The sequence below is a fragment of the Anomaloglossus baeobatrachus genome, chromosome 1 (genome assembly GCF_048569485.1).
Source record: "Anomaloglossus baeobatrachus isolate aAnoBae1 chromosome 1, aAnoBae1.hap1, whole genome shotgun sequence".
Taxonomy (NCBI): Eukaryota; Metazoa; Chordata; class Amphibia; order Anura; family Aromobatidae; genus Anomaloglossus; species Anomaloglossus baeobatrachus.
Window position 1 is genome coordinate 75,691,228 of NC_134353.1, and position 17,557 is coordinate 75,708,784.

At 45.5% G+C, this 17,557-nt stretch overlaps 1 protein-coding gene across 1 annotated transcript in view; it reads right to left on the reverse strand.

Annotated features, from left to right (window-relative positions):
* Positions 1–7,509: 7,509 nt before the first annotated feature.
* Positions 7,510–17,557, reverse strand: part of TBC1D14 (TBC1 domain family member 14) — a 33,098-nt gene continuing 23,050 nt past the window's right edge. The window contains exons 3-4 of the mRNA XM_075332620.1: positions 10,456–11,170; positions 7,510–7,756 (exon numbers count right to left, since the gene is read on the reverse strand). Coding sequence (XP_075188735.1) covers positions 7,510–7,756; positions 10,456–11,170 — 962 coding nt within the window. The remainder of the gene's footprint in view (positions 7,757–10,455; positions 11,171–17,557) is intronic.

The window sequence follows — 17,557 nt, forward strand, 5'->3', positions numbered from 1 at the left end:
TATATTAGAATATATATATATATATATATATATATATATATATATATATTATATATATATATATATATATTATATATATATATATATATATATTATATATATATATATATATATATTATATATATTATATATATATATATATAGATATATATATATATATATATAATATATATATTTATAATATATATATATATGACTCTTGGAAGAGATGGAAAAATGCAAAGCGAGGCAAAGGGTTAATGAATGCACAGTATGGGATCTCCAGAAGCCTGTTTCTGGCACTATGGAACATTAGGAATTCAGCTGCACCGGCGCACTCTAGTGGACAGTGAAGGATATTACTTTTCTAAATTAGATCACAGCTCAGAGATCAAGGTTCATTACAATATCTGTCAAATGAGCATCACTACTGCCTCCTAATGCTACGGAAAAGTGCCATTATTAAGAACAGCTATAGTTTTACATTTCATAAATAAAAATTAGAAATTTTGTAATGTATCTTCTCAAAGAAAACTGCTTTTCTTTCTTCATGGAACGGATTTTTTTACTTAAATTTAGGCCATGTGCGCACGCTGCGGATTTGCTTGCAGAAAATGTTAACATTGCTGCATTCATTCCCCAGCAAATCCTAATGGGTTTTTAAAAAAATGCTGTGCGCACACTGCGTTTTTTTTCGCTGCGGAATTAATCTACATGTCACTTCTTTTCTGCAGGTACCTGCGGTTTTTGCCATAGATCATGGTAAAAATCCACGGGAACAACTTGCGGAAAATCCGCGGTAAAAGCTTGGTGCGGTTATACCGCGGGTGCAGTATTCTTTCAGCGGGTCCAGTTTTTTTTTCTTAAGAAAAAGGCACTAGTTTCTAGTGCGCACATAGCCTACAGGTAAAATCTGTGTTCATTGAAAACAGATTCTTACATCGCTGAGATAAGAGAAGACAGTTGGTGCTTTTAAAGTTCTATGGAGGAAGGAGGAATTAGAGGTCGACAAAGAGAGTAGGTGATAACTTACTGATTGGTGGGGGTCCGACTGCAGGAACGAAGCACTTTTAGGCTATGTGCACACACAGTGCGTTTTTCGCGGCGTTTTTCGGGTGCGTTTTTGGCCTCAAAACTGCATGATTTTGCTTCCCAGCAAAGTCTATGAGTTTTCATTTTTTGCTGTCCACACACAACTTTTTTTTTTAAGCTGCGTTTTTGAGCTTTAAAAAAAAAAAAAAAAAATGGACATGTCAATTCTTTTTTGCGTTTTTCTGCGTTTCCCCCCCATGCAATGCATTGGAAAAAACGCAGCAAAATGTAGAGATCAAAAACGCAGCAAAATGCAGCCAAAAACGCACGCATTTTTTTGCCGCGGGTGCGTTTGTGCGTTTTTAGCGGCCAAAAACGCACAAAAACGCTGCGTCAAAAAAACGCAGCGTGTGCACATAGCTTTATCCCAGTTAGGCCACTATTCCATTCATTCCCAAGGCGGCCTCATGAAGAATGAATGAGAGGGGAGGTAAAACAGCTAACTAGCTGCTCTATTTGTAATGGGGATAAAAAGTTCTCCATTCTGTGCACGTCTCCATAGTCGGAACACCCACCGATCAGCACGTTATCACCTGTCCGTGAATAGGTCATAAAAGGGGTTGTCCAGCAAAACCAATTAAACCAGCTCATTTTTCAAAACTCATGATCTGCCAATAATCAAAAAAAGATTACAACTTTGGCACTGACTTTAGTCAGCGGATAGCCAATCAGAACAAAAAAAAACCTACATGTTGGACATCTTCCAAAATTAAAGAAAAGGAGAATCATACTGTTTGACAAGGAGAGAGGTTGGATCAGGAAGGGTGAAGGATGGACAATAAGACAGTGGTGGCAATAGAAGGGCAGTAAGTAACAATACTGTAGAGAGAGGGGGAACAACCTGGAATCCAGACTGATATATTGGTACATTCGTGGGTACATAGTGGGCTTTCTGAGAGGACGTCACACTGTGCAAGGGAGCCTATGGGGGGCGTCACACTGTGCAAGGGAGCCTATGGGGGGCATCACACTGTGCAAGGGAGCCTATGGGGGGCATCACACTGTGCAAGGGAGCCTATGGGGGGCATCACACTGTGCAAGGGAGCCTATGGGGGGCATCACACTGTGCAAGGGAGCCTATGGGGGGGCATCACACTGTGCAAGGGAGCCTATGGGGGGCATCACACTGTGCAAGGGAGCCTATGGGGGGCATCACACTGTGCAAGGGAGCCTATGGGGGGGCATCACACTGTGCAAGGGAGCCTATGGGGGGCATCACACTGTGCAAGGGGAGCCTATGGGGGGCATCACACTGTGCAAGGGAGCCTATGGGGGCATCACACTGTGCAAGGGAGCCTATGGGGGGCATCACACTGTGCAAGGGAGCCTATGGGGGGCATCACACTGTGCAAGGGAGCCTATGGGGGGCATCACACTGTGCAAGGGAGCCTATGGGGGCATCACACTGTGCAAGGGAGCCTATGGGGGGCATCACACTGTGCAAGGGAGCCTATGGGGGGGCATCACACTGTGCAAGGGAGCCTATGGGGGGCATCACACTGTGCAAGGGAGCCTATGGGGGGCATCACACTGTGCAAGGGAGCCTATGGGGGGCATCACACTGTGCAAGGGAGCCTATGGGGGGCATCACACTGTGCAAGGGAGCCTATGGGGGGCATCACACTGTGCAAGGGAGCCTATGGGGGGCATCACACTGTGCAAGGGAGCCTATGGGGGGCATCACACTGTGCAAGGGAGCCTATGGGGGGCATCACACTGTGCAAGGGAGCCTATGGGGGGCATCACACTGTGCAAGGGAGCCTATGGGGGCATCACACTGTGCAAGGGAGCCTATGGGGGCATCACACTGTGCAAGGGAGCCTATGGGGGCATCACACTGTGCAAGGGAGCCTATGGGGGCATCACACTGTGCAAGGGAGCCTATGGGGGCATCACACTGTGCAAGGGAGCCTATGGGGGCATCACACTGTGCAAGGGGAGCCTATGGGGGCATCACACTGTGCAAGGGAGCCTATGGGGGCATCACACTGTGCAAGGGAGCCTATGGGGGCATCACACTGTGCAAGGGAGCCTATGGGGGCATCACACTGTGCAAGGGAACCTATGGGGGCATCACACTGTGCAAGGGAGACTATGGGGCATCACACTGTGCAAGGGAGCCTATGGGGGCATCACACTGTGCAAGGGAGACTATGTGGCATTATACTGTGCAAGGGGGACTATGAAGGAATCATACACTGCAAGGGGGAGTATGGGGGCATCACACAGTGCAAGGGGGCATCACACACTGCAAGGGGGCATCATACTGTGTTGGAAGCAGTTGACCAAAGTACAATGGCTGAATAACAGGAGCAGTAAGATTTATAAAATGTCATAAAAAGCAGCAAATTAAAGTTATCATAAAAGTGATTTCACCCCTCATTTTTGTAAATACTTTATTATATCTTTTCATGAGGACAACACGGAGGATCCGACACTGATGCAATGTATAGTAGTCTGTGGTACAGCTTGTATAACAGTGTATATTTGAGGTCCTCTAAATAAAACAAACACACAGCCATTAATGTGTAAACCACTGGCAACAAACGTGAGTACACCCCTAAGTGAAAATGTCCAAATTGTGTCGAAAGTGTCAATATTTTGTGTGGCCGCAATCATTTTCAAGCACTGCCTTAACTTACTTAATCACGGAGTTCACTAAAGCTGCACAAGAGCTGCCAGATCTTCTTTCATCCTCCATGGTGACATCACGGAGCTGGTGGATGTTCGAGACCTTTGCGCTCCTCCACCTTCTATTTCAGGAGGCCCCCACAGATGGTCAGTAGAGTATATGTCATGAGACACGCTTGGCCAGTCCAGCATCTCTACTCTCAGTTTCTTTAGCAAGGAAGTGGTCATCTTGGAGGTGTTTGGGGTTGTTCTGTTGGAATGCGACCCAGTTTCTGAAGGGAGGGTATCGTGCTCTGCTTCAGTATGTCCCAGAACATGTTGTGTCATTCATGGTTTCCTCAATGAACTGTAGCTCCCCACAGAGTCCGGCAGCTCTCACGCAACTGCAAACCATGACACTCCCACCACCATGCCTGACTGTAGGCAGGGCACACTTGTCTTTATTCTTCTCACCTGGTTGCTGCCACACTCTTGACACCATCTGAACCAAATAAGTTTCTCTTGGTATCATCAGATCATAGGACATATGACATGGATTACTGGAACCTAGTCTTCAGCAAATTGTTTGTGGCTTTCTTGTATATCTTTACAAGAGGCTTCCTTCTGGTACAACAGCCATGTAGACCAATTTGATGCAGTGTGCGGCATATGAGCACTGACAGGCGGAATACCCCACCCTTGTAACCTTTGCAGCAATGCTGGCAGCACTCATACGTCTATTCTGAAAAGACAACCTCTGGATATGATGCTGAGCACATGCACTCAATTTCTCTAGTCAATCATGGTGAGGCTTGTTCTGAGTAGAAACTGTTTTGTTATACCGCTGTATGGTCTTGGCCACTGCAGCTCAGTTTCAGTGTACTGGCAATCTTATAGCCTCAGTCATCTTTAAGTAGAGCAACAATTCTTTTTCTCAGATCCTCAGAATTCTTTGCTATGATGAGCCATGTTAAGCTTCCAGTGACCAGTATGAGAGAATGTGTGCGCGACGACGCCAAATGTAACACCCTGCTCCCCATTCACACCTAAGACCTTGTAACACTAATGAGTCACATGACACAAGGGAGGGGAAATGCCTAATTGGTGCACAATTTGGCCATTTTTACTTAGGGGTGTACTCACTTTTGAAGCCAGCGGTTTAGGACATTAACAGCTGTGTGATAAGTTATTTAGAGGGCACAAATTGTACTCTTTTATACAAGCTGCACACTGACACTGTACATTCAATCACAGGGTCAAATCTCCAGTGTTGTCCCATGAAAAGATATAATAAAATAACCAAAATTTGTCAGGTGGACTCACTTTTGTGATATATTGTGTATGGTTTTGATTCAGGTACAGGTAAGTCTACAAGTGACAATAAGCCCTATAGTAAGATGTATTTAGGCCTCATGCGCACGTCGCATATTTAACTGCAGTGTCAATGACAAACTGCATGCTTTTGTTTCCCCAAAGTCTATGAGATGTCAGAATTTCAATGTGCACGTTGCAGTTTTTTGGTCAGCATTATATATTTGTCAACTATGTCAAAATCTTTGACAAAAAAAAAAAAAAAAATGTAAAACCCAGCATGATGATGTTCATTCTGTGTGTTTTTGTCACCCATTGAATTCAATGACGGGATGTAAAAAAAAAAAAAAAAAAAAAAAAAAAAAATCATGTTTAAAAACGCATGGTATCAACTTGGTCGCGTTTTGTATGCACTTCCCGTTTTCCCTGGTACGGTGGCAGTCAGGGTAATAAGGAGTTAATGGCAGGTCATAGCTGCCTCTACGTCCTAGATTAGTGATGGCAGGCGTCTATGAGACACCCCCCATTACTAATCTGTAAGTGAAAGTAAATAAACACAAACACTCAAAAAAAGACAAAGCATCCTCTTTCACTTTATTAATCCCCCAAATACCCCTCCAGGTACTACACACAGTCCCAAAACGCTTCTAGCATTGCTACATCTGACGCTTACAGCGAGTGCCATAGAACATGACTGCCTGCTGTGAGCTCCATGCAGCAACTGAAGTAAGTTGCGCTATCAGCGGTGACCTCACTCAGGTTAGCTGTGGCCAAAGCTGGGGTCGCGGCCTGGTTTGCGGTCACAGGTGAAGGACTCCTGTTTTGACCTGAAATCACTTGAGTGACGGCACCGCTGATCGCGCGGCTCACTTCAGTCACTCGGGTGACTTGCTGTCACAGGTGGAGGAGTCCAGCTGTGGCCAACCTAAGGGACTGCACCGCTGATAGTGCAATTAATTTCAGTTGCTGCGTGGAGCTCACAGCGGGCAGTCATGTTCTTTGAGGCTCACTGACAGCACATGGATGCAGCAATGCTGGAAGTCGTGGGACCTAGTGTGTATTACGTCAGACCAACAGGGGCTGTTTTGGGGGTTGATAATTTGGTGAAAGAGGGTGTTTTTTTTGTCTAGTTCAAGTAAAGGATGTTTTGGGTGTTCGTGTTTATTTGCTTTCACTTACAGATTAGTGATGGGGGGGGGGGGGAGGGTGTCTTAGACGCCTGCCATCACCAAGCTAGGGCTCAGTAGCAGCTGTGGGCTGTTATTAACGCCTTATTACCCAGATTGCCACCGCACTAGGGCAACAGGAAGAGCTGGACCACTTCTGGGGCGGCTGTGGCTACTATAACTAGGGTTGAAAAGGCGAAATACCGATGGCTCATCCCGAGCTAATATCAGAAAAATGAGGAAGGGGGGGGGACCGCCAAGTCTTTTTTTCTTCTTCAAATAAATTAATTTCTTTTGTTATTTCTTTCTATGCTATATGTTCTCGCTTTCGTTTCTATCTATTCTAGCTATCAAATATTCTATCATTTTTTTCCCCTCCTTTAAAAATACATTAATAAAAACGCGGCAAAAACATGCATTTTTACTGCTTTTTTTTGTCAAACGCAGTGTTTACAGTTGTCAACTCTGCCAGAGAGTGCAGTTTTGTTGTCAAACCAAAGATCGCAGGGTGCACATATACCCCAATAGTCACCAGACTGAGCTATTTTACATTACTTTTTACCACTCATTATTGAGCAGAATTCGGTTTGGCCGGTCGGTTCGGCCTCCCCAGTCACAGTCTCTTATGAGGCCCCTTGGGAAAAGTCCAGTAACAAGATAGCAGCTCAACTAATGAATAGTTTATAGACTTGACCATCGGACTACAATGCCCACCGCCGAGCACCAAGAGTAATGTGACAGATCAGGTTTTGCGGTATTTATAATTTATAGGTTTGTTCAGGGCAAAAAAAGAACCAGGTGCAAGACGACGGCAGCAACAGAAACATTTGAAGACCGAGTGGAAAGGTATAATGGGGTCTCCGATGATAAAAAACTCCGGCGAACACACGGCAGGCAGGATGGTCAGGGGCCGGGATGGATTAGGGGTAGGTCTGATATTACGCTCACTAGATTAGATTCGTTTAATCCAGATAATCATTGGATACAGCAGAATCCTTGATAAAAAGTAATCTGTCCATGTCGGGAAATGTACAAATTATGTAGACTGGCTGCTAACCCCTAACCTGCATGAGATATAGACAGCAGATGACAGCTGTGCAGTACAGATGACACCTGTGTACAGCTGCAGTTTAACCCCACTGGCCCAGTGACCATGATGCAGCGATAGCATCTTCCCAGTGGCTAAAAAAGGAGGGTCGTCCTAGTCATTTTTTCTGCACGTCACTCCTTTCCCTCCTGAATGAATACAAAAGTTGCAGCCATGTAAATCAGCAACACACAGCTCTCTCCAACTTCTGCATGGAAAACCGAATGCAGGTTTTGCAATCAATGCATATAAAACAAAAATAAATCAAATAGGATTTCCCCTATATAGACCAAATTCCCGTTCCTCCTCCCGTTCCTCCTCCCGTTCCTCCTCCCGTTCCTCCTCCCGTTCCTCCTCCCGTTCCTCCTCCCGTTCCTCCTCCCGTTCCTCCTCCCGTTCCTCCTCCCGTTCCTCCTCCCGTTCCTCCAGAAATGCTGATCGTGTGCAGCAAACCACTGCCAGCTCCCTCAGTAGCCGGGGATCAGCATGGATTATTGGGCAAACACAGTGCCTTTAGGACCAAGCATACTGGAAATATGAAAGGACACAGTGGGGTAGACGGGACTGCAGCTCATCTCCCCAGACAAAAATGATGAGGCATGTTGACATTTGACATGCCTCATCTCTCCCCCCCCCCCCCCCCTCTCCCCTCTATATCCGCCTTTGAGAAAAATAAACCACCCAGATCCAACAAAGGTGAAAACAGACAACCTAAATCAGGACTCAATCAATAGTAGACGTGGGCATCATTGTAAGGAGATACAGAACTCCGCTATAAGAGACCTTAGCAAATGTTCCATAGATCTACAAGCCAACATAACAAAAACACAAAGAAAAACCCAAAAGCAAAAAAAATAAATAAAAAAAAAAAAAGCCCAAAAACCCCCAAACTTTAAAATACTTTTTTTTTTTTTAGTAGAGTAAACCAAGTATACAAAAGGGAGTCAAAAGGAGATACTGGTGTTTTTAAACTAGTACCTCCGAGTGTGCTCAACCTTATGAAGGCAGCGCCCAGTACCTGAGCCCCGACAGTCGCTGTGGCTATCTGACAAGAAGCGCTGCCGCATTACCTTTAAATCCTCCGTCGCCGCACTCCAGCAATCTATACTCCCCACATACTTGCCTCAAACTCAATGGTGTCCGCATGACGCGCACACTTATTACATCTCACACAGTATATACCACTCATTCAAGAGCAGCACATAAAGAGCGCTCTGCAGTCTCCGTCCCCAGCAGGGCTCAATATGAAATTTCCCTATTTCCCATACACACCAGGGCCAATATAAAATATATTAAAAATACATTTTAGTAACACTGAATCAAACAAGAAGGCAGAATATCTCAAAGCTGCCAAATAACGGTGTGTATACTCTACACACAACACATTTTACGATCCTTAAAGGGGCTCACATGGGATCCGGAACTGGGTACTGCGCCAACTAATCAAAGCAATGTGTCCCAAGGACATTCCAGGCTCAGAAGTGCAATTTTACTAAATCAACGCTGACTCCTGTAGTGGTGAACCAAGATAAAAATAGAAGAAATAGAAAAGCAGACACAAGTGCCACCTACCCACCCCTCATAGCTGATCATAAGAGGAGATCCGGCCACCAGGGCCCCAAAAGCCATCGGTTATCACAAGGTGTGACGCTCTGCAGTACGCCTTTTTCACACATCCAAGTAACTCACATGCGTTTCACAGTCTGTGGTATAGTATATATCTGTGTTTTATGTGTGACATCTGGATAGCACATAGACAGCATGAGCCGGTAAACTTACCTGTCTCCAACGCTGCTGTTACTTTCGGGTCCATGGCCAGTGCAGTGAATATGCATGAGCATAATGAGCGGGACCCGGAAGCAACAGCAGAGGCAATAACAGCGCTGGAGACAGGCAAGTATAAAATGTCTTTATTTTTAGGTAACCTGTTTTTCTCCAGTACGTGTCACACAGATGACATCAGTGTGCAGCCCATGTGGCACCCGTGCTGTCGGAGAAAAATGGACATGTCGCTGTGTGCTCCATGTAGACACTGTTCGAGAGAAAACACAGGCTTATGTGCAAAATCATTGAATGTAATGGGTCTAAGTGTGCCAACGGACGTCACAGGCACCAGAAACACGGACGTGTGAAAGAGGCCTTACATGAAGTCCAGGGAAATCAATAAGCATCCAACTAATGAACATACGTCCACTTTTGGATGGGGGTGTTAGTGTTTAACTACTTAAAGGGTTTAACCGGCACCCTACAAAGTCACTTATTTGCGCATCATAAGTGAACGGTGCATATGAAGTTTCAACTCCACAAATCTGCTGCAACGTGTGCACATATGGCCGGTATCAAAACACATACTGTTCATTAGAATTGCACACATGCACGAAACCTGCCCATCGTGCACACCTCTGGACACATGCACGACACCTGCCCATCGCACACCTCTGGACACATGCACGACACCTGCCCATCGCACACACCTCTGGACACATGCACGACACCTGCCCATCGTGCACACCTCTGGACACATGCACGACACCTGCCCATCGTGCACACCTCTGGACACATGCACGACACCTGCCCATCGTGCACACCTCTGGACACATGCACGACACCTGCCCATCGTGCACACCTCTGGACACATGCACGACACCTGCCCATCGTGCACACCTCTGGACACATGCACGACACCTGCCCATCGTGCACACCTCTGGACACATGCACGACACCTGCCCATCGTGCACACCTCTGGACACATGCACGACACCTGCCCATCGTGCACACCATTGGACACATGCATGACACCTGCCCATCGTGCACACATCTCCGCAGATGTGGGTGGTCATTGGATATGAAAGTGAGCGACTCCGGTGGGTGCCGAATAACTCCTTAAAAATAAATGTCTTTCCTCAGGATAATAAATGGGCATCCAGATTAGAAGGCCTCTCTACCATCTCCATGTACGCCATAAGGATGCGGTAGGTGGTCCAAACATCAAATAAAGATTAAAAAAGTTGCCCAGAATTAAAAAACCATGTCCCCTTTATTCCAAAAACATTATGCTCTTGTCCATGGGTTGTGTCCAATTTGCAGCTCAGTTTCAGAAAACATATGTGAGTGGAGCTGAGCTGTAATCACTCATAACACATGGTCAGTGCGGTGCTGGAAGACAGCAGGCATGTTTTTTGCGGTCATAGAAAGAAGAAAATTTTTTACCTGTTGAAGAAGTTACTGATTGGTCCCAATATTCTTATTTTATTGTCGGCGGCCCCATCCGGCATACAGCCCTTGAGAGTTGCTTCTGCATTGTCTTTAGCAGAGTTCAAAGTAACATCTGAAAAATGTGTGTCATCATTTTCCAAGTTGACAATTGCACTTGAGTTGCTGGTCACCAAGAAGTCCACAATGTCCTCGTTGCTCACAGATAAGGTGGTGGAGAAGTCCGTGCTGAGGCTGGAAACACTACAGTCAGAGATGTCATCACTTCTGTTCAGAGAAGTTGGGCTGTAAAGCTTGGCCGTGTCGTAGCCAGACCTGGGAAAAGTGGAGGACTTCCATATGACGTGATCACTTTCACAGTTCCTCAGAGATGGAGTACCACTACTGGTTACATTTTTGGAGCTTTGAAAGACTCTTTCGTCCCCAGCGGCCCCATTCAAACAGTTTGCTCTGACATTACAATGCACGGGTTCCGGATTGGCGATCTCGAGGGTTGGGATGCCAGAGTCCACCGAGGTGACACTGTTGCTTTCCCCCAAGGAAACAAAATGGCCATGGTTGAAGTCTGGAAGAACATGAGACTGAGAATCTTTTCGATTCCAATTGCCAAGAGGTTGAATATCACCGTCAACAGTAATGTCATGGACCTCAATAAACCCAAGGCTCTTGATGTTAGATGGCAAGTCTTTATTCATATTCGACCAAGAGGAAACTAAGTAGAAAAGAAAAAAATAATCAAAATCACCATTTTGGTATACTCACATTGTATGTACACCGTGCAAATCAGACGCTTAGGTTTTCCTTGAAATCGAGAGCAGAACTTACTTGTATTACTGCTATGGATATGCAGATTGATCTATACGAAAATCAGCCCTATTCAATGGTGCGTACCCCGCCCACCATCTCTGAAAGTCTTAAAAGGACTCTGCCAACATACGATTGTTCAAATCAAGAAGAGTCTGCTACATATTTGATGGAGTTGCGATCTTATCAGACCTTTCTGGGATGGGGTATTCTTGGCGTACAACAACATTAGTGGGGATTCTCTGACAGGATCTCCTCAGGTAGCCTCACTCGATCCTCCCAGGATACATTAGAGCACAGAAGATGGGTCTCTTGAGATACTGCCTGTTGGCTGCCCGGACGGAGATTCCCAGGCACTGGAGATCTCTCCAGACGCCTAGTATGGAAGAATGGTTTAAGGAGGGCCTACATGTACAGGATGGAGGATCTCACCGTGATGTAAACGACTCCACTGAGAAATTCCTCAAAAATATGAAGCCCTTGGATTCTATTCTCGGACTCCCCATCTTTTAGAACCTTATTTAATGGGGTTGAGGCACCTGTCCCCCCCGACCTGGTCTGGGCGTCTGTAATCCATCTTTTGCCCTCGCTTTGTGTCAAGTTTGCTTTCTGGTCAGGGAAAATTAGCCAAAATGTTCTGGTCTCCCACCATCATATTTCCTTCCCTTCCTGTTCTCCCCCTCTTTCTCCTCGTTCCCCTCGCTTTCTCTTCTCTATCTTCATGTCTTGACCTTCTTGTCCTTTGATGTCCCTCCTCGTTCTATTATGCGCCCTCCACTTTCTACATTTCTCTTGTTGACAGATATAGGTCTTGTGGTGCATTAAGCAAGATTTGTCTGGTTACGCCTTGCTTTCTAGATAAGATGTTTTGTTTTGGTCTTAGCATCACCTTTTTGTTATGGTCATATCTGATTGTATCCACCCTCATTGGTCTTTATTCAGCTGACTGTCTTGGAATTTTGTTTGTTGGCAAAAATGTTCAATAAAATTAAAAACACTCTGTGCAACATGGCAGGTCTATCATTTAAAGGGAACCTGTCATCAGATTTGGTGACTAAGCTGTGGCCATCACCAGTGGGCTCTTATGTACAGCATGTTAGAATGCTGTACATAAGAACCCAGGCCGCTGTGTATAAAAATCACTTTATAATACTCACCTAAACGGTCGGTGCAGACTGGTCGGATGGGTGTCTCCATTCTCCGGGTCCGACGCCTCCTCTTTCAGCCATCTTTGTCCTCCTTCTGAAGCCAGAGTGCATGACGCGTCCTACGTAATGCACACAGGCCGGCATTGAGGTCCCGCTCAAGCGCACTTTGATCTGCCCTAAGCAGGGCAGATCAAAGTATTGTAGTGTGCATGCGCGGAACCTCAATGCCAGCTATTGTGGACGCATCATGCACCCTGGCTTCAGAAGGAGGACAAAGATGACCGAAAGAGGAGACACCAGACCTGGAGAACGGAGACACCCATCCGACCAGTCTGCACCGCACTGACCGTTTGAATATTATAAAATAATTTTTACGTTCTACACAGTGGCCTGGGCTCTTATATACAACACGTTAGAATGCTGTCTATAAGAGCCCACTGGTAGTGGCCGTAGCTTATAGGGGCCAAATCTGGTCACAGGTTCCCTTTAAGTGCACCACCCAACTTACTTGGTTTTTCCTCTATCACCACCCTCCCTTCTTTGATTGACAGCTCTGGCTTTACAGAGCTAGGAAAGTGCAAGGATGCACCGAGTGCCTGTACTTGGTGTGAGACACTAAGTTGCTTTATGTTTATGGTCTGGACTCTTCTCCAAATTTTCAGATACAAGCAAATGGGGTTGTGGAAATCAGTCTGCCTCCCATGTTCATACGCCTAAAAATAAAAATTGTATTTAGGTCTGCAAATTTTAGACATAATTGCTCTGTTCTCGCACATTGGAGAGGTGCAGAAGGGGCCTGAATTTACATGGACTAGTCTGTTCTGGAAGACTGACCAGATTAATGTATGCTGCTGTGAGAGAATACAATCAGTTGTTTTCTTATAGAAACCATCTTGTCTTTTAACTAACTGATTTAATAAGGCTCAGCTAACACTGATGGGTGGGGAAGTTTCACATTTATATACACAACCCTGCGGCTCTTATCGGTGCATAGTTCTGAGAAGTTATTTCTTTGTTTGAGATACTATATTAATTGATTACATGATGTAAAAGCAGAAACTTTCATTACACCACAAAGTGTGTGTGCTGTATTGATTTCCCGAGCGCTCGTAAAACAAATCTTACTAATTTGAAGTTCCAGTGGCATAGGAGTATTTCGTTCACACTGGGATTAGAAAAATGAAAAATTAGAAACCACTGATGTGCTCAGGGGCCATTATTGGATCGGTGTGCAGTCCGTTGAGCTTACAAAAACCATGCTCTTGGTAAATATGGCATCTGGATTCACAATGACGTACATTCTCATGCTAGAGAATCAGGTTCATTATAGTAATGACATTCAGTTCTGATCAGAGTTTGAGCCGAGTGTCACTCACAGATCAGAGTCTCACATATGAGAAAAATCGGAGCTCAGGTGTGGAGAAAGATAAATTTCTCCATCTTCTCCATTTTCTATGTCGGCGTATATTGGACTGCACTCTGATGACATCTGAGTGCAACTAAATCAAAACCTGCCACTAAAAATCTCAGTGAAACAGAATTATATTTAATGAGGAGTTTGCAATCTAAACAATGGACATTTTGTCTGCCTTGGACCTTCATCAGTACGGATTGCTACAGTAGAGGCGCAGCATCCACCGCTGATAAAGACGTGCAGATTTTGAATGCCAAGTTTGGATTTTGCTGATTACGGGAGAGGATCCAACTTGAGCACCACAATCTGCAGAAGTGCTACGGTACATGTTTCATTCATCTAAGCGCAGTCCGATGTTTTTGCAGACACACCCATAGACTTGAACGCACGCGCGCCATCCAGCATACGCTACCAATCGCAGCATGCGGCAATTTTTTCCAATGTTAAATCGGCAGGAGAATAAAAGTGCTGCACTGTATAACATTTTAGCGAGGGCTACCTAATAAAACATGGAATAGCACATATCTGATTTATACCCCAGTGTCAACGAGGCCTAAGAGAGCAGAATCCACTCCCAAACCAGTGTAAAATCACTTATGTCCCTAAATTACAAATGTGCATAGTGTAATCTTGCAGTGCACAGCTCCAGGAGGCAAGTGACCACTAGAACAACGTAATTAATCATTGACCACCAGGGGAATTTACCAATGACCTTAGAGACATTTTTTTTTTTTTTTTTTTATGATAATTATATTCGGTGGCGGAATGAGTTTAACTCAAACGACCAAGCGTCATGTAGCTGAGTAAGGCAGGGGCACTATATGGCAATATGTGGGTGCTGTATAGCAGTATCATTTGCAGATGTAATAGTTTTATGGAGCAGTATCATGCAGATAGAACCTATCACACACACACACAGGAGCAATATCTTACATTCTGCGGCATAAGTTAGATATATCGTATATGATAATAGATTTGCTATGGATTTTTCTGCAGCATAATCTGCACGCGGTACATTTGGATTTTCATCCAGATTTGCTGGAAATTTCACCCTCTCCATTGCAAAGGGTGAAATTCATGATTAAGTCTGCACAGACATTTATAGCAGCGAGTACATGAGAGGAGAGTTGTTCAAACGTTATCTGTTTAACCGGAACAGTATTATGGGCTGTGAAATTTATGCACACTGAACCCTATGCAGCATGGCAGACATAGAAAAAACTGCCTATGGGGTCCCATCTCCTTGTCCTGTGCAGTCCCGTCCCCATTTGTTGTCCTATCCCGTGCAGTGGTCCCCATGTCCCGGTAATCCCCATGTGTGGTCCCGTCCAGAGGTCCCCATGTGTGATCCCAGTCTCTGTCCCCGTCCCGTGCAGTGGTCCCCATGTGTGGTCCCGTCCCGTGGTCCCCCCGTGCAGTGGTTTGTCTCTCTGTCCCAGTCCCGTGGTCCCCATGTGCGGTCCAGTCCCGTGGTCCCCGGTCTCCCCGTGCAGAGGTTTGTCCCTTTGTCCCAGTCCCGTGGTCCCCATGTGCGGTCCCGTCCCGTGGTCCCCATGTGCGGTCCCGTCCCGTGGTCCCCATGTGCGGTCCCGTCCCGTGGTCCCCATGTGCGGTCCCGTCCCGTGGTCCCCATGTGCGGTCCCGTCCCGTGGTCCCCATGTGCGGTCCCGTCCCGTGGTCCCCATGTGCGAGTATGGACCCAGACTCTGCTTTCTTTGACATTCTCCATCTGCTCCTGAATTACACTGTTCATCTTAGGAAGGCAATTGTCATTAGAGATTATACTATATATAACTCCTATTACTAAATATAGCTTTTTCCAGTCTAAAAATAGTGGAGCGTGAGGACGGTGATTGCACCTACAGATTAGACAGCTGACACCTATGGTGTATATAGCATCATTATGTAGTCATTCACCCTGCAACACGAACACATGGTACAGGGTATAATGGCACTTACATCACTAAAAGGGGTACACCTAAATACATTTTGGCAATAATCATCTTGTACATCCACCACTCAGTGCGAGTAGGGACTGTGACTGTGAGGACCGGACGAGTCTCCTGATCTCTGCCGAGTTCAGCTCATTTCCTTGTGCTCTTTGCTCTAATGTCCATTTTATTTTTATGCAATAGCTGCACACAAAAAAAAAAAAATGCATCAAAAACCTCATGTATTTTCCATTGCAGTTTAATGGATATATTCTGTATTTCCCTTGCAGAAAATAAAAGGCTCCATGTGAACACAGACTAAGGCTATATTGACATGACTGTCCCGTTTTTTACGGTCTGCTGTGGTCTGGTATTCTCAGACTAGGGAGGTCCACCATTATTGGACGCTCCCCAGCCTAAAAATAGTAGGCCGCAGCTGCCCCAGAAGTGGCGCATCCATTAGATGCGCTAATCCTGGCGCTTTGCCACAACTCATCCCGTTGCCCTGGTGCGGTGGCAAACAGGGCAATATATGGGGTTGATACCAGATGTGTAAAGTCACCTGGCATTAGATGCCGTGACATCACTAAGCCAGTAAAATTGAAGGAAAAAAAAAAAAAAAAAAGACACCCCAAAACATTCCCTCTTTCAACAAGTTATTGGAAAGAAAAATCAAATCCAGGTCTGGCATAATCCAATAAGGGGGTCCCCATGATGATCTATACCATACTAACAGTCCTAGTCAATGAAGATCAGAATGTTGCCCATTGGCTGCGAGAGTAGTGCGGTGACCTGAGCTAACATCAATAAGTCAGACCAGGTCACCGCAGGGCATAACAAGCGCTGACTTCAGGAGGTTAGATGAGATCATTACCTGCTGTGACGATCTCCACCAGTCCTGACGTCAGCGCTGTCACTGACTTCCACTGTCCGTCGTGTTCACAGCGAAGTATCGCTGGAGCGCGTGACGTCACCGCTAGTCACAGTCTCGGACTGCCCGCGAGAGGTCATCTGAGAACGCGGCGGATATGGAAGTCAGTGACGAGCGCTGACGTCAGGAGTGAAGCGGAAATAGTCATAGCAGGTAATGATCTCATCTAACTTCCTGACGGCAGCGCTCATCATCCCCGCGGCTGCCCGCACTGCAGTGTGAGAAGCTGCCGACACTGCGGGCAGCCGCGGGGCTGGCAGGGAGCAGGGCACAAACTACAGGGGCACCCGATGAAAGTCACATGGAAGTGCTTCCGTGTTGCTTCCGGGGATTTTGTGGGCCCATTGACTTGTATTGAGTCACGGTCCGTTATTACGGTTTTTTTGTAGGAACGGATGCATATGGAAGCGCTGCCGTGAACCATCCAATCCTACACAAAAGACATTGAAATTATGGTCCTGTCCGTAGGTCTGCAAACAAAACAAAAAAAAAAAAAAGAAAAAACCACAACAGGAACTGAACAGGACAAACGGACTGGTCATGTGACTGAGCCCTAAAGAGTAGGAAGAATTCCCAACAGCAGGGAAGCTACCCATGCAATTATGTGAAGCCAAAACTCAGATATTGTCCCCATCACAATATATAATAAAAACATTTGAAGCATTTGCTTGGCCCTGTCCCGCCCACAGCTATTAATATTTTTGTTAATAATAATATTATTAATAATAATTATTATTAATAATAATAATATTATTATTAAATAATAATTTTTATTTTTATTGCGCCAACATACTCCGCAGCGCTTTACAATTCAGGAGGCTCATATACAAACAAATAACGGTTATATAAAATACAATACTCAGAGGGAAAA